Source organism: Temnothorax longispinosus, chromosome 10, assembly GCF_030848805.1.
Source record: "Temnothorax longispinosus isolate EJ_2023e chromosome 10, Tlon_JGU_v1, whole genome shotgun sequence".
Classification (NCBI taxonomy): Eukaryota; Metazoa; Arthropoda; class Insecta; order Hymenoptera; family Formicidae; genus Temnothorax; species Temnothorax longispinosus.
This window is the reverse complement of record NC_092367.1, coordinates 16,447,177-16,473,313: the sequence shown is the minus strand read 5'-3', so window position 1 is coordinate 16,473,313 and position 26,137 is coordinate 16,447,177. Positions and strand designations below refer to the sequence as shown.

At 42.3% G+C, this 26,137-nt stretch overlaps 1 protein-coding gene across 14 annotated transcripts in view; it reads left to right on the top strand.

Annotated features, from left to right (window-relative positions):
- Positions 1–25,982, top strand: part of Sif (still life) — a 45,770-nt gene extending 19,788 nt beyond the window's left edge. For 10 of the 14 annotated variants that reach the window (XM_071790204.1, XM_071790206.1, XM_071790205.1 and 7 more), the window contains 18 exons: positions 6,846–6,988; positions 7,430–7,697; positions 8,358–8,501; positions 8,783–8,965; positions 10,236–10,511; positions 10,601–10,771; positions 11,199–11,385; positions 12,541–12,807; positions 13,290–13,567; positions 13,728–13,922; positions 14,145–14,253; positions 14,769–14,948; positions 15,030–15,148; positions 15,504–15,680; positions 15,767–15,954; positions 16,529–16,905; positions 17,156–17,374; positions 17,756–25,982. In XM_071790204.1, coding sequence (XP_071646305.1) covers positions 6,846–6,988; positions 7,430–7,697; positions 8,358–8,501; positions 8,783–8,965; positions 10,236–10,511; positions 10,601–10,771; positions 11,199–11,385; positions 12,541–12,807; positions 13,290–13,567; positions 13,728–13,922; positions 14,145–14,253; positions 14,769–14,948; positions 15,030–15,148; positions 15,504–15,680; positions 15,767–15,954; positions 16,529–16,905; positions 17,156–17,374; positions 17,756–17,934 — 3,660 coding nt within the window. In that variant the 3' untranslated portion in view covers positions 17,935–25,982. The remainder of the gene's footprint in view (positions 1–6,845; positions 6,989–7,429; positions 7,698–8,357; positions 8,502–8,782; positions 8,966–10,235; positions 10,512–10,600; positions 10,772–11,198; positions 11,386–12,540; positions 12,808–13,289; positions 13,568–13,727; positions 13,923–14,144; positions 14,254–14,768; positions 14,949–15,029; positions 15,149–15,503; positions 15,681–15,766; positions 15,955–16,528; positions 16,906–17,155; positions 17,375–17,755) is intronic. The other 4 variants (XM_071790218.1, XM_071790210.1, XM_071790209.1 and 1 more) reach the window with 2 other exon arrangements.
- The last annotated feature ends 155 nt before the right edge of the window (positions 25,983–26,137 follow it).

The window sequence follows — 26,137 nt, the reverse complement described above, 5'->3', positions numbered from 1 at the left end:
TCGTTCTCGCGAGCCGCTCGAGCCCGTCGCTAAACGCAACCCTTTATACGGAGTAAGCACCCCGTCTCGGTTGTTTTGCACCACAAATAGAAACGTGTGGGTATATAGCTACAGAGGAATATATATAGATATATAGACGTAGACGGGTACATAGAGATCGGTGGAATGGGTGGGGCTCATACGTGTGCAGGAATCTGAATCCGAATCACCGCGTACGTATATATATATATATACGCAAACACACCACCCCGTCACGGGGGTGCATGTACACGCGTACGTTCGGCGACGGTGCCCATCGGGATCAACCGCGGAGTAATGGAGATTCTGTTGGTGCAATGCTTACGCAAACGTTGGCTTTTATATTCGACCAATTGTCCAACAGCTGTTTCTATCGTACCATTTCAGTCCACCGCATCTTTTACGCATCGATCGGTTACAGTGGTTGCATGTAATACGATTTCAAACAGAAGCGTTAAATTTGAAGATACATATATACACATATGTAACAAATAAATTGTATCTAAATACATACTTATAGACATAATTACAGGAATATAATGAAACTTTATAGGGTCGTAAATCCTAATCCTATTTTAAGACGATACTCCTTACAAAATAATTTAAAAAAAATTTGAAAAATTCCGTTCTGGGAGCGATATCAGCATCTTTCTCGAAACACAACAATCTTCCATAAAGGTCGGGGGCTTTTACGGCGCGTCGTGCGCAAAGATATGCGTCTAAGGGTTAATAGGTCGCGCCGAGATTAGCGGGCCGAGCTCGACGTGCGAGAGTAAATAAGAATCCGAGCACCCCTGCACCATTGCACAAGTCGAGCAGCAGCCTACGCCAACAGGTGCATGCGCAAACGCGCGCGCAAATCTTTCGCGACTTTGGCCCTTCTTCAACCCCCGTTTTTCATCCCCCTCCTGTCACGGTTGCGTTAGCGACGCAAATGCGAATCGGAAAGATCGACGCGCGACGCGATCGACATCAGTAGTAGACATCTGATTCTAATTCAATCGTCTGCGCATAGAAATCAGACGGACCGTATATCGTTCCGATATGGGGGGACGATACGCTCCACGGCTCACCGACGTTTCTTATCGCCTTCCGTCGCGAGGAACTATGTTGTAAAATTCAATAAAACTTCACGTTGCTCGCATGCGCGCCAACCCGTTATACATAATCCGCGTAGGATAAATTTTTTTCTACCCTGTTTCTCCCTCGGTTTCCTTTACGGCAACGAAAATACACGCGACGCTGAAAACGCGAATAAAGAATTAAGGTATATTTGGATATAGTAGCCGAAGATCGGCGCGTTGGTGCCCATTCGAATACAAAGACGATTCGATGCGTTTGATATTTAAATTGAAAATTAGAACTGTTTTTCTAGCTACCTTTTACTTCACTAAGAAAAGGGAGTCTTCGAGAATATAATTATCTCGTGTTTATTACTCGAAAATATATTGAAAGGGGGAGTTTAACGCAGAAGAGCGTTAAAATTAATGTTATATACAAGACTCTGAAATTCTAACGATCCTCTCTTTCTCTCTCTCTCTCTCTTTGACTAGAGAAAATTGCAAGGTGATAGAACAGCAGCGGCCAGAGGATCTATAAAGAGCTTCTCTTACACCGCTTAAAAGTTTCTCGCTGCCATCCTTGACGTCTGAAAATAAATTCGTCCGAGGACGCGGCTCCAGAAAACTAATCCGGCGTCTCTCGAAGAAACAGCGCTCGGGGGAGCTAATGCGGAATTACCGCCTCACTTATTGAAATTCGTCTCGAAGCTCGATTCTCCCTCGCGAATCGGATATTCGTCATTGGGGCAGCGCGGTAACAATCATCGCGCAAGTAACTTGGCCGTCAGCGTCGATCAGCGCAGAGCGCGTCACGTACCCCCTCGCCCCCCTATCTCGCCTCTATGCACCCCCGGCGCGGCGGTGCATACCACCCCTTTCGCTCGTACCTCGTTTCGCCTCCGAAGCTGGGTAGCTCCCCACCCCGCGTCGCGGACACCACCACCGACGATATCCCAGTGCCAACCGCCCTCCCTCTTCCATGGCATCCCACCCCTCGCTATCGCTGCTTTCTCCGCTCTTCCTCCTCCTCCTCCTCGCCTCCGCTCGTTCCCTGCAAGCCCCCTTCGACCACCACAAGGACCGAGGTATTGATTCCCCTCGCGGTAGCAGCAGCTCCTCTTCCCTGTTCTCCAGCGGCAGTCCGGAGCGAAGCGCGTTCGCGGCTGCGGACTTGGTGACATCCGCGCGCAAAGGAAAGGGAGAAAGGAGAGGAGAAAAAAGAAAAAGAGCGAGCGCGAGAGAGAGAAAGAGAAAGAAATAATAAAGAGTTCCCTACATCCCGAGAAGTGTATCTCGTTCGCGTTAAAATTCATCGCGATCGGTGCCAACGCGTCGTCGGCCGCGAGATCCCGAACCGCTTCCGCCGTAGGCGGCGTTGAGACAAAACTCCGACGATGACGAGAGCACTCGGTCGCGATTCCGCATCGCGGTACAACCTCGCGTGCAGCGGGTACCATCGATCGATGGGCGCGTATTAGCGGCCACGCATTATTAGCGAGAACGAGCCGAGCCGAGCTGAGCGAGCGAGCGAGCGAGCGAGCGACCTCGTGGAGAACGCGACGCGGCACGACGCAGCTTATTCTCCCTCTCTCGGCACCCTCCACCGCGGCCTCGCACCGTCGGCGTCGCCGGGGTGCGCTCGGAGAGTGCGGCGCCCGCTGATGCGCCGATGCGCGGGCGCCGGAAGTCGCCGAGCCGCGCGCGGTACACGTCCCCGGACCACGTCGGCAACGGCGCCAACGGCTGTCGTTTACCCGCTGGAGAACGCGGGTGAGGACGCGCGTTTTCGCCCGGAACGACGACGACGACGGTCCCGGTCCCGGTCCCGGTCCCGTGAATCGCATCCGATCCGTCTTCGGCAACGAATCTCCCTCGTCGCATCGCCCCTGCGGGGAGAACACTCGGCGGAGGGCTGCTGCATCGAGCGTAAACGCAAGAACCTGTGCGACCGTCGGCAGAGATGCGAGATTGTAAAACGTTCCACGATGGCGCGTCTGGAAGCGCGATAATCAAGTCCTCGGGGGATTCTCCACGTTGATACGCGAGTCGGAAGTGCAGTCGCGTTACTCGACGAGACCTCCGGTGAATTCAACGAGAAGGATCATTAGAAGAGTTCTTCAGAAGTCTCTCGAAGCGATCGCTGGTTCCCGGAAATCGCGCGATAATTGCGAAAGGGGACTCCCGCGGGACGTCATTGGGATCTTTGCGTCACGGATGCGGACCGGAAGTTAGGGCGCGCGGCGGCGACACGCTGATCGCGCTCCTCTTCAGGGACACTCGCGCGTACGGAATTCGGTCGCACGTGCCGGCGCGCGTCGACAATGGCAATTGGGTACCTGGATCCTCTTCTGCCCCTCGCGGCCAACGATCATCCCGAGGCTGATTTCCGCCGCGGAATGACTTCCGGAGAATCAAAGACAGGTCGATCGGCGAACGACTTACTGATATAAGGGCTACGCGAGGGGAGGGGAGGCTTTATTGATGATAGAGCGCGTGAAAGATTATATCTGAGAAGGGGACAGAAATCAGATAAGGTGCTATAGAGAATATATTCGAGAAGGGGATCGGTTAAAGATTGAAATAATATATTTGGGATGAAGTTGGAGTATTAGATAAGGCGCGGGGTTTAGGGAGTGTACGATGATTTGCAGCGCATTTTTCCGCGAGAGAGAAGAAAATCGATGGCTTTGAGAGGGCACCTATATAGCGATATGTGGGAAAGGAGAGAAATCAGCTGGGGAGGAGCGAGGATCAACATTCAGAGAGTATATCTATATGTATACTTAAGCGAGAGAGTATTTTTCTATGGATAGTTTGTTTCTATTATATAAGCGAGAGAAAAGAGAGAGAAAGATAGAAAATATTCTATATATTATCAACCCCCCCGTCTTAAAGACGGGAGTCGGAGTGGCGTCGTCCACGATCGTCCAGCCCATCGTCGACGACGATACTTCCTGCTGGTGCGCTTCTCTTAGGAAATCTCTCGAGGAAATCTCGAGGATTCTTATGGTAGAATTCCTCTGCGTATAAGTACCTGCGAACACCCGCGGCGGATATCTCTTCGCCGCGCTTGTGCTTCTTCGTGCGTCATCGCCCACACTTTGGATTCTCGAGATAGCTAGATTAGACCGTAGTCCGTAAACGTTTAACGTTAAGAGATCTCTCTCTAAGCCGTGATTGATTTTAACAGTGCAAAAGACGTTTGCCTTAAAATAGAGGACTCTATTGATAAATTCGAGGGAGATTTCCAATTTCCCCGGAGCATAAACTTGTCGTAAAACTCGGCGAGCTCGGAGCTGAACCTGATTAACGACAGCTGTTTCCCCGCTGTCGTTCCCAGCTTCCGGAATGTGTTGTTTATATTTTATTCGGCGTGGATATTTGCGATCGGCAAGCCGCTGACGCTTGAATATTGGATTCCGCGAGCGATAATTCCGGCGGAGAGCAGCTGGCAATATACAATATTCAATCGCGAAAGGGACTTTAACGAGAACGTCGAGACTTGAACTTCGAGACGTTCATTAAGATCGTGGGAGTACGAAGCGTTTTTTCTCGAGGCGACACACCATCGAGCTTACACACCGCGACAATCGATCGTACGAGAATATCTCATCGAGCCACGTGGATATTTTCTTCTGCCGTCCGCGAGACAATAAGATGACACCGCCGGAGGAGGAGCGAGACGCCGCCGTGGCCGCCGGCAGCGAGACCGACACGCGCCACGATCAGGAACCTGCAGAGGATATCGTCCCAAGGATATCCTTCTCCTAGGCACCACCATCAGCCGCGGGTTCCGCGTCTCTTCCTCGTTCATTCACCGCCGACAGCGAACGACGAATGATGGTAGAGCCGAGATGGTCGATCAAGTGTACGAATAGCACCCTGGACTTGCTGGACCCGAGCGACGATTGTTACACGGACCTGAAGACGCAGCATCAGCGACGTTGCTGGAAATACTTCTGCTGGTGCCGCAGGCACACGATCAGCGTGATATGCATTAACGAGACGCGCAAGCTGTACTGGTTCAACTGCCGGAACGTGCAGGAGAAGGTGACGTACGGCTCGGGCGAGGGGTACTATCACAAATTACTGCGACTGGTGAACGGGGCGCTGAACGCCTGGGCGGAACGCTACATCGACGGGCTGAGCGTGGCGCGTCGCGAGATTATGTTGAGGATCAACGGCAGCGCGGAGAACAACATGAGGCTGTTAAAGGAGGGCTGCTACTGCCACTACCATCCGCACATGACGGCGGATGCGTGCAACGCCGACTTTCTCAGAAGAGTCGTAAGTTTCTGGGCCGACGAGAGCCTCAGGGGGATACGCGAGAGGCTCCGCGGCATGATGAATATTACGAAAAAGGTAGAGGATCACGAATCGCGCGAATCTCTTTATATCTCTTCTGGAAGGAATGTTTTCTCTCGATATATTGTACATGTCCCCGAATATATATAAATATTTATTTTCCCCGGTGTGTTGCAACGGTCGCACCAGGATTATCGCTCGTATTATTGGCATGCGCCTCGGCCAGAGAAGCGAGGGTAGAAGGGACAAGTCCGCGCCTCCGAATACGCCGTTTCCGTTGGACTTTCGTTCGTCGACCCCCTGACTACTCGCACTCATTCTCGCACTCGAATATCGCATCTCATTTTCATCTCGCCATCGTTTCGCAATAATATGTACCAGCCTGGACAAAAAAATAATCACACATTACTCGAAAAGCGTCACATTTCAAAATCGATAGAGTCTTAAACGCGACAAATGAGCGAAAATAACGAGGGGATGGACAGCGAAAGCAGTGGAATTATTAGACGAAGCATTGCACTTTGCATTTGCGACGCGGCTGTCTTTTTGCTATACGTAACGCGAGTAAAGTAGAAATTTTGGCATGTACGCCCGCGTTAGCTCCTGAAACTGACACGATCTTCTTGCGCAATGGACTTGCAGACGAGTCAAGCTAAAGTTGCATCGATACTAGTTGCCACGTTCGAGTAGCATGCGCTGATTAAAGCTATGAGATTTCTTTGCACATCTCCACTGCCAATTAATTGTTCGTAATGCGTTTGCCTCTCTTTTTAATTTAATGTCCTTTTATTTGTCCATAGTAATCGCCTGATTTAATTATAATGATACTAATTAATAATTGATTATCCATTGCCCGTATTTAATAAAAAGATTTAATGGTTATATATAATAAAGGTAAAATCAAATAATTTCAGTAAATTAGATTATATGACGCATTATATAATCTATAAATACATTTTCAATGGATCAGTAAATAGGTTGTTGGTAAATAAATATATGTATACATTGTAAATAGTAGTAGATATATTTAACACAATCCATATTTAAAATTCCTAAATGTGCACTTTTAGATAGACGAGGAACTCTCGATAAATTATGTACACGTAAAGCATCCTATCATTGTCAGTAATCTAGATCTTTGCATATAATCATAATCCTTTATCACCCTATTTCACGATCGCACAATACATTTTCTCTATGCACATTTTCTCTCTCTTTTATACATGACCACATTTTTCCTTTTCACGCATATACGGGCGATTCCACGAAAAACTTTTATGACATTAAACCGTTATATAAATTTATGTCTTCCTATAAAGCGCGAGTACAAAAAGAATTCGAGTAGAATGAGACATAATCGATTGCCTGCTGTCCAATTTGACGCGGAGTCGTCCGTATTTGTCTCGATTTTCACGGCGATGAGCGCGTTCAGCTAAAGATAAAGCCTAACGTATTTTCCAGATGTCGGACGATGATAGGATGTCACTCACCACCGCCGTCAGCGACGATGACGACGGCGAGAGTGCTATAAATTCGCCCTATCGAAAGCAGACCGGCACGGCTGCAGCTTCATTCAATTGCACCGGTGCAGTTCGGAAGGCAGGGTACGTCTTTCTCTCGTATTACTCTTTATATTCTTCTGTTTAGTCTTTAAAAATAATGAGCCTTGAGATTCTTGAGAACCTATATATAAAGATCTATAATATAACATTAGCATATATATGAAGGCCACAACGAAGAGTAATCTAGAGCGTGCTTTATTCAGTTTCTGAAATATATATTTATATTTATTTATATGATAATCCGCATCAATTTAACAAACGAACGGAGAAAGTTTTTACATAATAAATATTTATCATTATTATTTATTTATGATATTTATTCGATTAAAAATCCGATAATCTCGAAATTCAATTCAATGATTTGAGAACACGAGCGGAAATTATAGAAATAACGATAAACGTAATATATAATTATTTTTTAATGCAATTACAAATTTAAATGCAAGAGATAATGAGATAACGGCAACGCTTCGGAATTTCTAGATTTCTCAGCGTGAAGAAATGGTTGCTGCGCAAGAAGCATCAGATCGAGCTGGCCAAGAAGCGAGGCTGGAGGGGTTATTGGGTCTGCTTGAAGGGCACCACGCTCCTCTTCTACCCCTGCGATTCACAGGAGAGCAGGGCCATGGAGGCGGCACCTAAACACCTGATCATCGTCGACGGTGCGATCATGCAGCCGATTCCCGAACACCCGAAGAAGGATTACATATTTTGCCTGAGCACCGCGTTCGGGGACGCCTATCTATTCCAGGTAAAAAAAATTTACGGCGACTTTATCGTAATTCGTTTATTTAAAAAAATACAGAAACAGGAAATAAAATATTCGACTTGCGAGTGTACACGGAAAAGATTTCTCCGTAATGAAGCGCTCTTTACATCTTTTAAACTTTTAATAGATGGAGACTTAAATAAATCGGAACGTGAAAAATAAAAACAGGAGTTTTATAATCAGCATAACTCGCGTAGCTCGCACATAGTTTCGCCATTTTTATGTACGAACTTTTTAATAAGCGTTGAATATTATCGCAAATATAGTACGCCAATTAAACTTGAAGTAAGAACTGCAGTAGAGTACACGGTAAAGTATTGGAAAGTCGGAGGGGAACAATTGTACCGGTTCAGTTTGATCTCCGCACTTCGGTAGCCCTCGAGAGTGCATTAACCGCGCGAATCGCGCTAACTAGGTGTATTTAATTAATCCCGTCTTACGATCTCGTTCCTCGGTCACGCAACACGGCGAACTTTTAATAGTCCGCTGTCGCTACTTAAGAGCTTGCCACGACTTTAAATCACTCGGAAACGTGAGCGACATAGCGAGCGACGAGCGATCGATCAGCTTGGCGAAGTTCGCCAAGAGGGAGATCAAATTCCAGCTCGAGGAGAAACATGGTGTGTTTCGCTTTGTGTTTAGGCGCCGTGTCAAGTGGAGCTGGAGAACTGGGTGAACAGTATTCATTCGGCGTGCGCCGCCGCGTTCGCGCGTCATCGCGGTAAGACCGGCACGCTGCATCTGCTGCAGGAGGAGATTTTCCGTCTGGAAAAGGCGATCGAGTCGGTACGTGAATAGAATACGAGTTGATCGATGTCGTCAGACTGAGTTTGTTGTCGAAAGTCTAGAGGGATATAAATGAAAAGAAGCTTATGCATGGAAAAGAAGAATCGGATGTAGGCAAAAAAATTCTTGCAATTGCTTCTTATCAGTTTATCAAACTTGACAAAAATTACTACAAGACTGAATATTCTTAATATCACGCTATTTTTATTATTAAACTCGATTTTTAGTAAAGGGAAAGAGAATAGAAAAGGAGGAATGCTAATCGTATTGGCTGTTTGTAGGACCACAAGATGAAGCACATGGCGGATCTTCAGCAATCAGTGGTTTCCGACGTCGATACCAAGCAGCAGATCAACAATCAAATAGTACAGTGGGAGGAGAATCTGGAACGGCTCCACTGTGAGCAATTCCGCCTGCGGTGCTACATGGCCAGTTTGCAGAGTGGCGAATTGCCCAATCCGAAGGTAAGCACCACCTTCATTGAAACGTCAGCACCAAGTGTAATATAGAATATTAACGCTTTGTAGATCGGCCAAAATATACCGCATTGTCCGTAATTGCTCCATACTGTCATAGATAAAATCGCTTAGCCGAAGAAAAATCATCTCTAATATCTTTCATCTCTAATATACATGCTACGATTATTCAATAATATTCCTGTAACGCAATAACATTTCCTTGCGCATAACTGTTTTGATTTTTAAATTGAAAAAAAACTGTCGCAGCTATATTGGTGTTTATAATGAAAATACTTTGAATATTTGTATTTCGTGAGAATATACGTACATATATGTCGCGTCATATTTTCCTCACAATTTTGCGGAGAATTGAATTTATATGAAAATCAATATTACATAAATGTTTTTCATTCGTAACATATTTTTTATTTTTTTTTTGATTAATTTAAGCATACTAGATTACACAAAGGTTTTTGTGCAAACATTTTTATCTCGAGAAGGAATTCGGAAGGCTATATGTTGTCGAGCTGATTCTATTTTGCCACATACATACGCGCGTTCTAGTTGATCGTCGTCGAATGCGACGATGCGAAACTGACGTATTACGCTCAATTCCAATTGCAGTCGAATGGAACGCTGTTATTTGGCCGTGAGCTTTCGTTGCTTTCATGGAAAAGCCGGTTCTTTCTCGACTTCTCGCCGGTAAACAATATTACGCGCTGCAATTTTTCTGCACCATGCCCCATGGGTCGCTGTAATTGCCTGAAAAAAAAAAAAAAAATCATCTCTCGTCCGCAGCGTACACGCAATCAGGATTCGTTAGAGGTCCATCTACGTCGCGCTTATGTAATTTGTGTCATTCGTTATGAGTGATATCGATTGTCAAGGAAAGAGAGAGAAAGAGGGAGAGAGGGCGGGAGGGAGGGAGAACCGGGTAGCCAGGCAATATCCGTTAAATTAACGTTCTCGCGATCGTTGCAGCCAAGCGATTTTAATGCGATTCATAATCAATAATTAAAAGTTGTATTAGAATGCGCAACATTTCGCGAAAGGACAGCTCATTTTTTTACGGCTTTTCTTTCAAAAAGGCATATTTCTCCGAATCAGCAGTTTTAGATCATTCCGCGTATTCTATTATCTGAGAAGTCTTTTAAATTTATAAATTCAAAATTTTTTTTTTTTTTTAATCTTAAAAATAACTCAAAGGATTAGCGAGTGGCTTGATCCAGGTAATTAAAGATACTAAATAAACTCCGTGTTCCTTTTTCTTCCTCAGAGTCTACTGACGCACGTGTCTCGCGCCACGAAGCAAACGCTAAACAAGCTGGGCGTGTTCACGGTGTCGTCCTTCCACGCGTTTATCTGCGCGCGTAGCCCGTCCCTGCTAAATAATTTATTGGCGGGTCGCGGAGCAACGAAGAGACGACCGCCGCTGTTGTCGAGATCGAACAGCGGCTCCAGCAGACGCTCGCTGCAGATCTCGTCCAGGGACGAGGAGAAGAGCGTGAAGGTGTCCGTGCCGGAAAATCAGGTACGATCGTCAGGACATCGGGTGAGTTGATCGCAATTCTATTCCGTTACGCTTAGAGTGTGATAAGGATAAGGCGAGCGCGACCCGGCGTTTCCCGTTCGTTGTTTCAGCTGGTCTCGGTGTTCCTGCGTGACGCGATGACCGTGGAGGAGTTCCTGGCGAGCGCGTGCACCAGAAAGAATCTCAATCCGATGGAGCACTTTGTGCGCGTCAAAAAGCGCCGGGATATGGAGGACCATAATTACTTTGTGCCACATAGGACTGATTTGATAGAAACCTATGTAAGTTTGGCGGATCGGAATGGCGAATATAAATGTGCAGAGTTTGTGGATAGAAAATCGAGATTATATCGAAGATATTGAATAAAATATTATACTGTTTTATGTTACTTGCGAATGGAAGTAATTAAAAGTATCACAATATTATTTCGGATTTAATCGAGCAGAATAAAATTTTTAAGAATGCATTTTAACAAATAATTTAAAAAAGCTAGGAATTACTTTAGACTATGGTACATGGTAAAATTAATTATTAAATAATTATATAATTAGATAAGTCAAATAGAAAATATAATGTTTACTTTGAAAAAGATTACCGTTCGCTATTTTTTTTTAATCGATTGTTTTGTAAAATAATTAGATTAAAATTGTTGTGACTTTTAATAACAATTTTTTATATAAAATAACGTAACTTTTTTGCTGCGCGCAGTTGCATACGCACGAAATCGTGGAAGTCTGTGCCAAGATTTTATATCAAGTGGAATTGCAAAGAAACACTTTAGAACAAATGTGGGGCTTCTCCGTCGAGGCGGAGCTCATAGAAAACTCCGATAGGCAGGACGAGCTCTGCTGCTACGTTAGTAGAGTGGAAGACAAGAGCGTCGCCATGCAAAACGGTAAGCACCCCTTATCTAGGACAACATCTAACTAAAATAAACGTCCCTCGAACGCAACGATTAGAAGTTTCGATCGTTACAAGGTCTTTTTTATTTCTCATCATTTAACGATAATTTTTTCTTATTGTCTGCTTTTATTATAACACTGTTGATTCTTTGTACAATTGATTAACCTTATGTGGTAAAATTTCAAGGTAATGTACCAAATTAATTAAAAGGTTTCTTTAGTTTCTTTATTAATATTAGTAGAGCAAAGAGATGAACAAATTTTGAAATAAATCCAGATAAGTTTGTATTAAAGTTAATATGTCAAGTGACACCATGGGAATAAAAATGATGTCGCGTTGTAAGGCGGATATCCCACCCCTCTTCTCCAGTCTCGATTTATCTTCTTGCGGATCTTATGTTAGAAGACGACTTGCGTTAAGGTTCGACCGTATTAATTTTTTTAGACCTGGCATCGACGCCAGGACGTGCAAGGACGCCATTGAAAAATCATCGATTTTCCGCGCCTCGTCGCTTGCTCGTTGAACAGAGTCTCGTGCTTACGGTTAAATGAAGCGCATATAATGCGTGTAAAAAAAGAAATATGTATATAATAAAAAAATATATATATGTATATACATATATGTGCACACACCGGGGGTGGGACGATCTTAGGGCCGCAGGCGCGAACAAATCAGAATGACATTTAGCGCCGCCTTTCCGCAAATCGTGTCTAAATTTATCGGGCAGCTCGTTAAGCACGACCGAAGGGAGCGACTTATTATAGTTGCGAAAGATACCGAGCCGAACGGTTGATCGTAGACGCATCGCAGGCGCGAACAATCTCAGTCGAAATCTGAAAGTTACTTAAACGTTATAAAATGGTAATCGCGAAACGTTAGTTTTTACTCTATCGCGTTATCAATTTTAAGTTTACGAGTATTAGTGAGAAAAATATTTGGACGATTAACTATAAAATAAAAATTCTTCACGTCAACGATGAAGATTGAGATCGCACAATTACAATTCCGCTGATCCTCGCGATCTACCGTTGTCGGTCAACGACAAATACTTTATTGTCGACGAAAATTTTACTCTCGCAATTATTCTTTTCCGGCACAAATCCTCGTTAAAGAAGATGCATTTTTACGTGGGCGACTCTGCTTTCAGGAATCATTAAGGGCGACGAGATTATGGTAATCAACGGCGCCATCGTGAGCGACTTGGATATGATGTACTTGGAGAGCGTTCTGCAGGAGGAGGTGGGTCTCTGCATGATGATGCGATCCTCCAGGACGGAGCCACCGGATCTCACGGGCATTATGCGAGTCACCGATGACATAATCGACAGCCTGGTCTGCCCGCCGCCGCCCACCGACCCGCCAGTAATCAGCGAAGAAATGATTTCCGGTCTGATTGTACCGGCACCCGGATGGAGTAAGTCCTTTCGTCCTATATCTTCCAAGAAATTGTTGCATTAAGAACTGTTTCTATTACTCAAGATTATACCACTTCTGAAGATGGGCTCATTAAATTAATGAGGCACATAGGCCACAAAAGTAGATTACGAGAAAGAAAACACACGTTGCGATTCAAATAGGATGCATCAAGACACGTGATTAATTTTTTCGTTGTTAGCCGAGACGCGATTTATACACCGATGAAATATAACATGAAACAGAAAAAGTATTAGGTTGCCTGTTCATTATTTTTGTAGCAAGTCTTATTTCAAATTATACATTGTTTTTTTCCAATAGCAAATTATCATCACAAATAGTAATCACACGTTTAAGTACAACGAAATCACACACGTAAAAATCATGTAGACAAAATTATAATTAATATGATTAGTATATGAACTTTTGTGCGTCATAGCACATCCTAACCATCGTAACGCGAATTTCACTTTGCTGATGCAGGCAAGGAGAACATTATGCAGGAATGTTCGTCGGCCGGTCACATGGATAACAAGCAGTCCTCGCGCACAAATTCCTTCGAAATCGAGAACCTCTTGAAAACTGCCGAACAAGTGACAGGGATCTGCCGTTCTCCAGGTGAGACCAGAAAGTCGAGTCCCACCGGAAGCGTCGTCAGTTCCCACTCGCAGGCACTCACACCGAGCCGGCAGCTTAGCGACGCTGAGAAGCTGAAGAAAGTGATTTTAGAACTGATTGAGACTGAACGGACTTACGTAAAGGTAATAACAATTAAATATTATAATTATTATAGATTTTATGATGGATAATCTATATATATATATATATATATATGTATACATTGATATTAACAAATAGCAGATTAATGGCGACTGCTACCTAATGGCGACCTAATGGATTTCTTCCTATTTGCGTTTGCAGAATTTAAATAATTTGCTGGAGAACTACTTGGAACCCCTTAAACGCGAGACCTTCCTGTCGAACGCGGAGATCAACGCGCTGTTTGGTAATATCCAGGAAATCGTCACGTTTCAACGACAGTTCCTGCAGAATCTCGATCACGCCATCGAGATGGAGGTCGATTTCAATAGCTTTGACCATCCGAGTCAATTTAAGGTGCGCATCGTTGATCCGAATCTAATTATGGGAGTCTAATTACGTAACTCACAGCTCGATTATTTTATCAATAGCCAACTGTAAGCCGATAAAAGAGAAAATAGTGATTTTATGAAATCACATTTTTAAAACAATTTACAATTTAAATATTTACATGTTTGATCAAACTGATTTTTATAGCTTTCAATTTGAAACTTAGATCGCTTCTCATGGCTGTTACAGGGAGTCCTGTTTTCCATTGGAAGTGCCTTCTTATATTACGTAAATCACTTCAAGCTATACAGCTCGTTTTGCGCGAGTCACTCGAAGGCTCAGAAAGTTTTACATCCAAGTAAGTTTCTTCTTGAAATCGTTTCTTTTTCGCGAGTGACGACCTTCGCTTCCTCGTTCACGTCAACACGTCTGATCCTTCGCGATCAATAATTCACTCGCCGAGAATAACTGTTCAACCTCAATCGTTACTCTTTATAAATGTATTGTTCCCGGAATGTTCTTCAATTTATTATTCGTGCCAATCTTCCGCGAGTGAGGGACATTTTTGCGACCGCCAGAAACTGCGTCATTAAGAATTCAAAAAGATTGTTCGATCACTTTTTGTAGTGGCATCTATTATTTCGCGAAATTTTACTTTATGTCTCTTGAAAATTTAATACGCTAATTAAAGCATCTGTCAGTTTGAATTTTCAATCGTAACATCTTTACGTAGAAATGTTCCAGAATCTTAATTTCAATGACGCGCGAGCAGGACGAGTCCTTTTTTCATTTCTTGCAAAATCGCATTTTTATATAATTACGACGGAACGAAGCAATCTCCCGATAATTATCAGAGATAATCGACAATTTCAGACGAGGGAAATCAAGCTTTACAAGAGTTCCTGCAAGCGAGAAATCCTCGGCAGCAACACTCGTCGACCTTAGAATCATACTTGATAAAACCTATACAAAGAATACTCAAGTATCCGCTGCTGTTGCAGCAGCTTAGGAATCTCACCGATGAACGAAGCGAAGAACACCAACACTTAATCGGTAATTACCGCGACGCTGTGCGGCCGTAACGAACAGTTTAAGACGCCATTAGGGATTTAATCACAAACGTATACTTTGCAGAGGCGCTCAAAGGCATGGAGAAGGTGGCGGAGCATATAAACGAGATGCAGAGAATCCACGAAGAATACGGTGCTATTTTCGATCACCTGTTCAGGCAACACCAAAAATCCTGCAAACAGGTGAGTCGATCTCCAATTTTATCATTAGAGAAAGAAAACACGAGAAACACTATAATAATTTATTTAACATTAGTAAGACATACGTAATTTTCAGTCACTTTACATATTTAACGAATGACGTTTTATGTAAAGCTCTAAAACTTTTATATTATAATTCTTTTAAAGAATAGAAATTTTTTCTAGGCTTTTTTTACTGCTCTAATAATTACTGCTATATTTTAAACTTCGAATTTCTTTTATTCTTCTTATAATTTTAATATAATTTTACATAATTTTTTATTTAAATAAACAAAGTTTTACACATACACACAGAATAGTTTTAGAATCGTTGATTAACGCATTAATTTCTTGACAGCCGATCGACTTAAGTCCAGGCGATCTTTTGTACTACGGCGGCGTCGAGTGGCTCAATATTTCCGACTTTCTCGGCAAGATAAAGAAGGGTCTCGAGCTCCACGCGATGTGCTTCGTATTTAAATCGGCCGTCGTGTTCCTGTGCAAGGAAAGATTGAGACAGAAAAAGAAGCTCATGGTCAGTGTCTAGATGACCCATTTCTCTATATCGATCCTTGCAACACTTCTGATACTCAAGAGGCCGTCGTGTCTATGTTTTTCCAGGGAGTTTCTACGAAGGCTAACTCAAGCGAGGTAGAAATTATCCGTTACCAGGTGCTGATCCCGGTGACGGAAGTCCAGGTCAGGGCCAGCTCCGCCAAGGATATGGAGTCCCACTTCTTGTGGGAATTGATTCATCTAAGAAGTCAATTACAAAGGAGGTCGGAGAAAGTATACGTACTCTCCAACAGGTATTTTCTTAAACTTCCTACCTTAATTGATTGATTACTGAACGGGCGGATCTAAATTAAAATAAATATAAATAAAAACGAACCAAAATAAATTCTCTAAAAAAAACTGATTATCTCGATTTATTTTTATTAGTAAAATATAACATAGTAAATTGTAACGCAGCTTGACCTGTGTTTGTGGCAAATAATCGCCGTGATTGCACTTGACTGCATACAATTACGCGGCTAACGTAGTTGTACTATCGTTATTAATCAAACAGGAAAATTAAAAAAAATATTAAAAATAAATTGCAATTAAATTAAATATTTTGTTTAACCGGTTGTGCTAGGTCTTAATTAAGTTTCTATCATTTTGCAAACCATTATGTATTCCGCTATATTGTTTTTTATAAAAAAATTTATATCTATATATACATCTTTCCTTTTTTTTAAGTATTTGCCGACAACGTTTATACATAGCTTCATAATACGTTTGTATATTTTGAGTCGAGACTGTTCGTTTATTTTTTAATATCATTTTTTATGTACAAATGATTAAGGCGATCTCTTTATCTCACGTTGCCTCAAATTTCAGTACGACGGAATTCCGTAACGCGTTTCTGAAGACGATCCGGCAAATCATTCGTGAGTCGGTGAGAAACATGAGCATACCCTCGACGAAAAACATGAGCCAGGCGCCGATGTCGCTGACGCCGCGAATGTCGACCGGCCATGTGGAAAAATTCAGCAAGCAACAGGCCGGCCAGACGCAGAACGGAAACGGCGTGACGTGCACGCTCTCGAAGAAGGCGATGAAGCAGCAGCTGCTGTCCAGTTCGCACAAGCGCAAATACAGCCAGTCGAAACAGCCGGTGGAGCACGAGAGCTCGGAGGATAAGGATCAGGAGGATGCGCCGGTTCCCCAGCAGCAAACGTTTCGCTCCAGAAGCAAGACCATAAGCGACACTTCCGGTAAGACGAAATTCCCGCTCACATAAAAGAGGTCTTAATTTTAGGCAAAATTTTTATACGTAGTGGTTCTGATATGTAAACTGGTCTTTAAAGATTTATATTAATAAATTGAAGAAATTTTTTATTTATTCAAATTAATTTAAAAAATGTTGAAGAGATAATAAAAGCGCGAAACAGTGCAATGACTCGATTACAATGGACGTCATTATTGGCGAATTGCTCAACGCGCTATTACCCTGTTGCGCTTCAGGCGAGATGAAGGTTGAGATGGATTCGGGTACAAAGTCGGAAGGTGAGGAAGACTCGCAGGCTTTTTTAGGCGAGAAGAAGAATCTCGGTCGCACACCTAATCATCTGACGCTGAGCACCACGTCGACCATCTCGGCGGGGAGTACTGGCAGCCAGGCTAGGTTGATCCAGTCTTCCCATCAGCCTGAGAACTATCAACCTATTACCGTCAAGGAACTTGGTGAGTGTATTAGTCGTTGGGATTTATGCGTCTGCCGAAACTTGCATCAAAACTACTTGATTATTTATTAATTAATTAAAATTGTGTTTTTCAAATTTACTTAATAACTAGTAAATTAAGACCTCTTTTAATCTCTTACTAATTAATTAATTAATACTTCAATCATATTGGTTTTTCGAATTTTGTTTTAATTAATATTGATGGAAATTTTGCTTGAAAATTGGAAATTATTTTTAATAGTAGTAAATTAATAGTAGGAAGTAGGACATTTGTACAAATAAATCAGATACATATTTTATCAGATATAATAAGATTTATTTTTTCGTTCTTTTTTTTAAATCCATGTTGTAAAACATTAATCTCTAAAATGTATTGCAACAGGTTCGCCGATCTGGAAGCCACGGGAGCTACCCTCCCTGGGGGAGGCCACCACATTGCCGCGCAAGGGTAAGTCGGCCGGCGAGTTCGCGGACATGAGCTCGAGCCACAGCGCCTCCCGAAAGTCTCTGATAGAAATCAACAATTGTGCTCAACAACCTAACTTTAATAATCACGTTTAAGTTGAATAATATCGAGGCTGACTCGCTAACGAGGTAATACCGTTAAGTTACCACCGCCATTAAACGCGACCACCACTACTACCATTATCATCACCACCGACATCACCTACCATCACCACGACCGAGCGTAATACACAGAGATAATTATCCGATTATTGCGAATAATCACGATAACGATACGCGAGGAACACGCATTCCGCCGCCCACGTGGAAATTCGCGAAGACTGCGCTTTCTCCCTTTGCTCTCTTCCTCATTTCGTCTTCCAGCAGGAAATCCATATGTGCTTGCGTGCGTGCGACGCAGTCGACTGTACCATTTGTACGAGAGCAAGCGAGATGCTTGATCGAGCTTTCTCCTCGCCGATCAGGAGAATCTGATCGGATACGATCAGATCATCTCCTCTTTCCTCCTTCGTCGCGTCTCTTGGCGGTCGACATATTCAAATAGTTAAAAAAGTAAAAAAAAAAAAGAATTAACGACGTAATATTAAAGTTAAGATAAAGAGTGTGTCATTAAATTAAGATAAGAATGCCAGACTTATGGTAAATAGTTTTGATTTTGACAATCGTAACGCGGACGATCCCCCGAAGTCGTAGAAGCGATGCCGAGCAGATCGCTGGCTCTGAAAACGAATAATTCAATGGCGAATAATAAATCGTTAATGAATAGCCGATCTAGTTCTTCGTGATCGAACAAAAGACTGGATCGGATTAATGGAGAATATGAATTCTAAGACGCTTACCCCTGCTCAGTGAATAGTTTAAGTTCGCTCGCTTCGTTCTACACATATCATTTCTCATTAGTTTCGGCTTCTCCCTTTTTATTGCTAATGTTATAAAAAATTGCGACTGCAACATTCAGTTTTAAATATGTTCATAAGAAATCCCTAAAAGTGTACATTTGAAGTTAAATGAAGCATAAAGTTTTGGTATCCATTTTTATACTCGCAAAAATTGATTTACAAACATAAAGAAGTAAGTTCTTGCATATTGTTCGATAATTTATAAATATATAAAATAAAGCACTTTGCATTCTGCAAAATCCTGTACATATTAAGTACATAAAGAAAAGGGAGAAACTCTAAGGTGAGATTAAATAAATCGAGATTGTTAGCGTGTCTGAGAGATCCTAGGATGGGTCAAACCGTCGCTTCTCGAATATATGTATCTCCGCTTAACAGCATCAGCCGGCATAATTTCAACGTCGCCGGCTTTACGAGACGCGATTCGGTTGACTTTTCGAGAGTCGTCAGTGATCGAGAGCTCCGTCCCTCGATCCTGTTGGTCCCCCGTTTCCGCGTGGACGGCGGCGCGGATGATCCGGAGAGATAATCGATTCTGTAAATAATGTAATAATGATATTTGTCGTCATACCATGTCACTATGATTACGCGTTACCATGATCGCGATCGAGCGCTCGCGCGTAGGCGCGCTCGTTGCGTTGTTTCCCATCGTTCCACCAAGCTCCTACACACATCCCCCATTTTTTTATTATTATATGAAACCGTCGTGATGCGCGTCACGCCATTGACGATCGCCGGATGACGTGAGGACTGCGAGGGTAGCGAGAGAGAGAGACTTATGCGTTTAAAAAAAAAAATAATTTAAAAAAAAGAATAAAAAAGGAAGAAGAAACAAGAGATTGAAGAAGCGATTCGCGCGCATAGCGAGTAAGTCTTAGCGATTAAAGAGAAATCAATTAAGATATGTCGTATGTGTGTATATACATATACATATATATACGTATATATATGCATGTATATATACACGCATACAGAAAATATATGTATACATACTATATATATGGAATGTTATGTGAGAGAGAAAGAGAGAAAGGGTAGATTTGTGAATTGCATTGTAACGTCGTCCACGGTCCCCTCCCCCCCCAAAAAGAAATTAAAAAAAAAAACGTTCCGCCGCGTGTTAACCTGTTTTCAGGGTCGAGCATCCTCGCCAACATAGCAGACTTTATTTTTAACGTTACTTAAGATACAAAAGAGACCGACTGAACGAGTGAGAGAGTCGAAGGGTCTGTTTTCCACTGCTGAAAACTGGCGCTGGCTGCGCTAGTTCAGGGTTCATCTTTTTCCTTCCAATGTGGAGTAAGAAAGATGAACTCTGAACTAGTGTAGCCAGTTCAATAGAAATAAACAGACCTTATATGTGCGTATGACAGAGTAAGAGAGAAAGAAAGAGAGAGTGATGATCAGAGTGTTCGAGACCAAAGCTGCGAAGTGAGATGCGCCGACATAACGAGATGCATTAAAGGCCCGTGATTAGCATGCATGGATGTATGAGAGAAAAAGAGAGAAAGAGAGAGAGAGAGAGAAAGAGAATGAGAGAAAAAGAGAAAAGAGGCGCACACTCGTACTTTAAAACGTACATATTGAATTTTAGGGACGGCGAACGGTATCGGCACCGAAACCTTTCACGATAATCCGACACATATACCGCGTTGTTAATGGGTATTACGATAAATTAAGAATGGTATCGAGGGATTAATACGTGTAAATTAGACGACAGAAAGTATCCACATAGACGTATACCTACAACCAAAAAAAATATGTATAAATAAAAAAAATATATATACACACATTCACACATACATAAATACATTTTCATACGCGGCATGCAAGCGCTCAAGCACGATTGGTGGTGCGAGCTGGTGGTGTCCTCCAGAGAGAGAGAATATCTTCTCGAAACGCTTTATGAAAATTATTCCGCGAATATTTTTTGCGAGTATTTCAAGATATCCCGGCAATATTCCCTAAGAATGTCCTAAGAGGCTCGTGGGAGCATTCGAGGAATATTTCTCAAAGGACGAGAGCGTTCGAAGGATATTCATCGAGACATTCCGAAGACATTCTGGAGGACATTCCGTCACCTCTCATCGCCACGCGCGCAACCCGTATGCATACTCGAGGGAATGCGGATGTTGCGCGCAACGACGTGACCGATCAGTCTTATCGGACGCGAAGGGAGACGTTCGCGAATTCGCGGCGACCGCGTTTCCTGAGTAGGACAATAAAGGGACGGATCGGACGACGCTTGAGGCGGCGCGGCGTCACGTCGCCGGTTTCTTCGAGGAAGTCTCCCGATTTTGGTATATCGTTCTTTTACCTTGTGATTCCAGCTGCGGAGTTAGCATTGATCGCTGTAAACCGATTAGCGGATTCGGAATCATATATATTGCGAGCTTAGATCTTCCTCGACGTCGGGCTGACGTTAGCGCGACGACGCCTCGGGTCACGCAGGTCTTGCTAAAATTGAGAATCGATGCCTCTATATATGCGAGTATCGGTGCTGATTGCGTCGTATCGCTTAATTATCGAAAGACTTTCTGCAGCGATACATTGCACATTAACGGGAATCAATCGTAGGTGCGACGGAATTATCCGTTTAGAGATCGTTAACGTCTTCGTTCAGCGCTCCGAATCGACGATCGTCTTCCAGTCGTGGACGAATAAAGGATTTAATTGCCAATCCCTCAATGGGATTTGATATAGTCATATCGAGTACTGATACACAACGCATACGCACATACTCATCACGTTGTCGTCCGTGACGATCTGCGATCCGGACGGATGCGTTTTTCGTCGCGATCTTCGTGTTTGAAAAGCGAAGCGTATAATATTTTGATATTATAATATTGTAATGTTATGATATTACAGCGTTATAATAATAAAATGTTGTACAACGTTATATTATATACGTATAATATTATAAGTTTATACAGATGAACGAGAGGGATCGTGCCGTCAATGTTGCGCGCAACATCTGAAAAAGAAGAAAGAGACTTTGTTCTAAAAATCTGAAATCGATCGAAATCGCTGAGAATTCAATAACGTGACGAATTTTCTACGTTAATGCTTTTCGGAAAGAGACGATTGCGTCGATACGAAAGAGAGAAAAAAAATGTACGTATTCGCGAAATCGCGTCAATTATTAGTATATTTCGAGGAGTGTAATTATACGAGTACTAATTATACCGGCCGGGATACTATTGTACAATTTGTACAGTGTGCATAGGGTGGCGAGAAGACGGGAACGGGTGATCCTTTCCTTTTTCCTTCGTGGTGGACCGCGCGAACCGCGGAAATTTTATCCGTAACGTCTAATATTGACTAACGAATGTTTTATCGAATTGCTGTAATATTGCTTCCATCTCGAGCGCGTTACCACGCATCTGATGTGCGTGCTTTGACACAGATTTCTTACGATTTTACGAACCACCGCGGATACCTCTGCGACACGTACGTGCTTTTACGAAATTGCATTAAGCGGTAAAATTCGTCAGCTTGACTGCCAGTCACCTCCTACTATTGATTGTAATGTGACTTTCTAAAAATTTTGTTGTTTTCGTGTTTTACATTACAATTGTTGGGTTTATAATGGTAACGTATATTTTTCCGATCGAATATGGTGCGTTGATTTTTATTATAAAAGTTTGAGCAGCATTAATTTTTAATAGGAATAATTAAATTCACGTTTTTACAGATTGCGTATGGATTTTATGCCATGTACATATACTTTGCTTATATTCCGCAAATTATCTTAAAGTCGTCAATACAGAACAAAAGATCGAAGCTGTTATTTTCAGGAAAAATAGAACAGGCAGTCAAGAACAATAAGAATCAATTTCGTCCTGCGAATTCTTTTGTGCTGAAAAGTCGATCGGACGCTCGCCAGATTTATCTTGAAGCGCTCGCGACAAGACAACCAAGAATGACAAAGGCTCTTTCTTTTTTTTCTTCCGTTTGAAATCGAGTATGCCACTATACGCACGGGTCCTGCCATCCTGCGCGACAGTAGTTCTCCGAAAGACAGAAATATCAGCGAGAATTGAACTGTAAAATCACGATACTCAAAAACGTGGATTTGTCTCGACGAAGAAATTTTCGTTGAGACACACGTTCTTCGGTGAAACATACCGGAGAATCTTTTTTCTTCTGTTTGTCGAAGAATACGTATCGGAAAAGTGTGACGAACGTGGTGCCAAAATTGTCGCATAGCAATAATTAGTAGGATTAATATCAGACTGACTTATATATAATAGTGTTCAAGCGCGGGGAGTTCGTCGAAAGGTGAAATCTCAATGGAAACTTATCGCTGGACTTATCGCGATTAATAATCGCATAACTTCGGCGATTGGTAACTGCTTTAATTGCTGACTAAAGAATTATGTCCAACACCAAAAAAAACTCACGTAGAAATTTCGAGAATTACTACAGAAAGACGCTCTCTAACACATCGACATGAATAAACGGAAATTTATGCAGAAACTTAACGCATCGAAAGAAAGATAAGAAAATATGAAACGTATCAATATACGGTCGGGTTGGATCTTTTCCGGTCTAATAATATAATTTACGTGAATTATGTACATTTTTTCGCTTTAGCAAGAAGAAATAGTTCGCTGAAGCGAAGAAATCTACATAAATTCATATCGAATAATATTAGGCATAAAAATCCAACCCAACCGTATATTAATACATATTCTATTTGCTTGATCGTTATCATAATCGATCATGATTTTCTTAATAAAAGATTACATTATTATATCTCGCATGACTTGAAGAATTTAACGCTGCGATTTTTACAGTTCGATTTTCCTGAGCGATTACTTACGATAAGCAACGAGTTCGTTAACTGCAATTTTTCCGAAATATAAAGTTATTAATTTTTGCTAAAATAATATTCTTGTATTTAACGCAAAGAAAATGTGCTTCGCAAGCAAACGGTGCTTTGTATAATTTAGACCGTAAGGAAAAATTGAGGCAGGCATTTTTAGTGACTTTAGAATTTTTTGGACTTATCCTAATCGCCGTTGCTCAGAAGCTCGTTGTGTCAATGAAAAGGATGGCAGGAACAAAGGATACGAACAGATACACGTCACGTAGACCAGCACACGTGGACACAATTCACGTCTCGTGCGATCGCGCGAGACACGTATATACACGAAACAGTTCACACAAAAAAATATATCTAAATAAGGCATCGGTTAAGATCTGACAGCGAAAAAAAAAATAATAAGATACCTACTTACTAATTACTATAGGCGAGAACACACGTGCAGATTTAAGGGAAAAAAACTTACGGAGGACCTTCTGTTGCTCGAATTATTGCATTGTCTACTATATATAAATTTTATTGTATAAATTCTGTCGAGAGAGGCGCGCCTCCGAGCGAGAGTCGATGTTTCTTTTTCTCCTCGACCCCCGTATCCTTCCTGTCGGAGGATCTACGAGGACATTCGAGAGAAAGAGGCTGAGGAAAGTGCGTGACACACCCGGGGAGTCGCTCACCCGCGCGGATAACGGCGTTTATATATTTAAGTTACTGTCGCGATATCGAAAAGGTACAGCTTTTCATAGACGACATTTGACGACGCTACAAAGATTTTCCGTCTAGACTTCCGTCGTGGAGAACAATCTCGTCCATCATAGATGGTCTGCGATAAAGTCGATTTATCCTTATCCCCCCGACGTGAGTATTATATTATATCTCTGATATAAAGTCCAGTCCGCAGCTGTGTAAACAATGTAGTACGATTACCTCTTGAGCATTCGAAGTACGGATGCTTTCTTCGTGTCTGCCATACGTTGAAGAGCGTGTCGTCGCGGTCACCTTATCGCGGCCACGTCTTCTAGCCGGAGTTAATCGAGCTTAAGATAGTGCGCCTCGTATATTTATCTTCCCACTTAAGAAATCTCGTGAAGAGTTTTGAAAACATGATACTATCAAAGGTTAACGTTCATTCAACCGCAGCTGAATTCTAAAGAAATGTACATTTTGTATAAGCTCCAAAAAATCATTTGTTTCACACGTTTACGTTCGCAGAATCGTGGAAGCTCCACGCGCGAATATTAAAGTAATATGAGAAAAAGAAAGAAAAACGAAACGATATTATAGTGCGCCAACACTTAATTTTTTGTAAATCTATCTTCCCACAATCAACATAAAAAAAGATATGATAATATATCCCGCAAAGAAAACGAGTGATTAAATAATTATTTAAAAAGTTAGATACATTTGAGAAACTTTCGTAAATCGAAGCTAGAAATTTACTCGAGGTTGAGTACTTGATAAAAATGGCCTGAAAAGGGTTGAACGAATCACCATCCGATTGCTCGCGATTCCCGATGGATCTAACCCCACCATTTACGCACTTTCCTCGGCGATGAAGTCAGGTCGGAGAAAACAAAAATCGAACAGGGTCGAGACACTCTAGCTCGGAGACGTATCCCAATAGTTGGCCTAGTACCGAGTTTCATATTTTTCGCCCCCTCCCGGGTACGCAGTGGATCGTCGAACGATTGATCGTCTATTGTATGATTATTGACATTCTTCCAGAAATTTTATTGATAGATATATATAAACTTTATCGCTACCGTTGAACATAGTAATATTTGGGGGTATATACGATTAGGGCGATACCTTGGGTATTTATTGGGGACACCGAGAATACTATATTGAAAGAAAGAAAAGCAGAGAGAGAAAATAAAGAGAGATTAAAAGGATGAGAGAAGGGTCTGAAAGAGAAATGCGGGGTTGGTAGGATTATTACATATATAAAAATATAGAATATATAAGAGAGAGAAGGAGACGTTAGGGGCACAGTTAAGGGAAAGGACGGGGGCGGGTGATAACGAAACGAAGACGAGATAGCGTGTAACAATGTAACGAGTCTTTCCAGACGAGAACGAGAAGAGAAAGACGGAGATGTACACGGAGACGAGGAGTATCTCTTCCTTGCGTTGAACGTAAAGCGATAGTAAGCTGGGTGGCGAGAACCAAGGATGAGATTAAATGTTGCCGCAGCGTATGCGAGCGGAAATATATGGTACGCGCGCGAGAGAGTATAAAAAGAAACCCTTTACGTTTTCTCAACTCGTTACGTGAACGGTACGTTTAGCAATGGAATATATTATGATTACGATGATTGCTATATTCGTTGTTATTGTTCCTCGGTTGTATGCGGAGACGTTTAAGAGTGATCCATTTGTACAATCATTGAGTCATTAAAATATGATTATTCATTATGGAAACTCGGCCCCTTTTATTCCCCTTTTATTCCTACTATATCGAGACGAATATGAAACGTAGCAGGAATAAAAACTGCGAATTGATCCTACTTTGGAATTTCCTATCATATCGCATGAAATTATCTCGTTGATTATATTCGTAATTATTTGACAATATA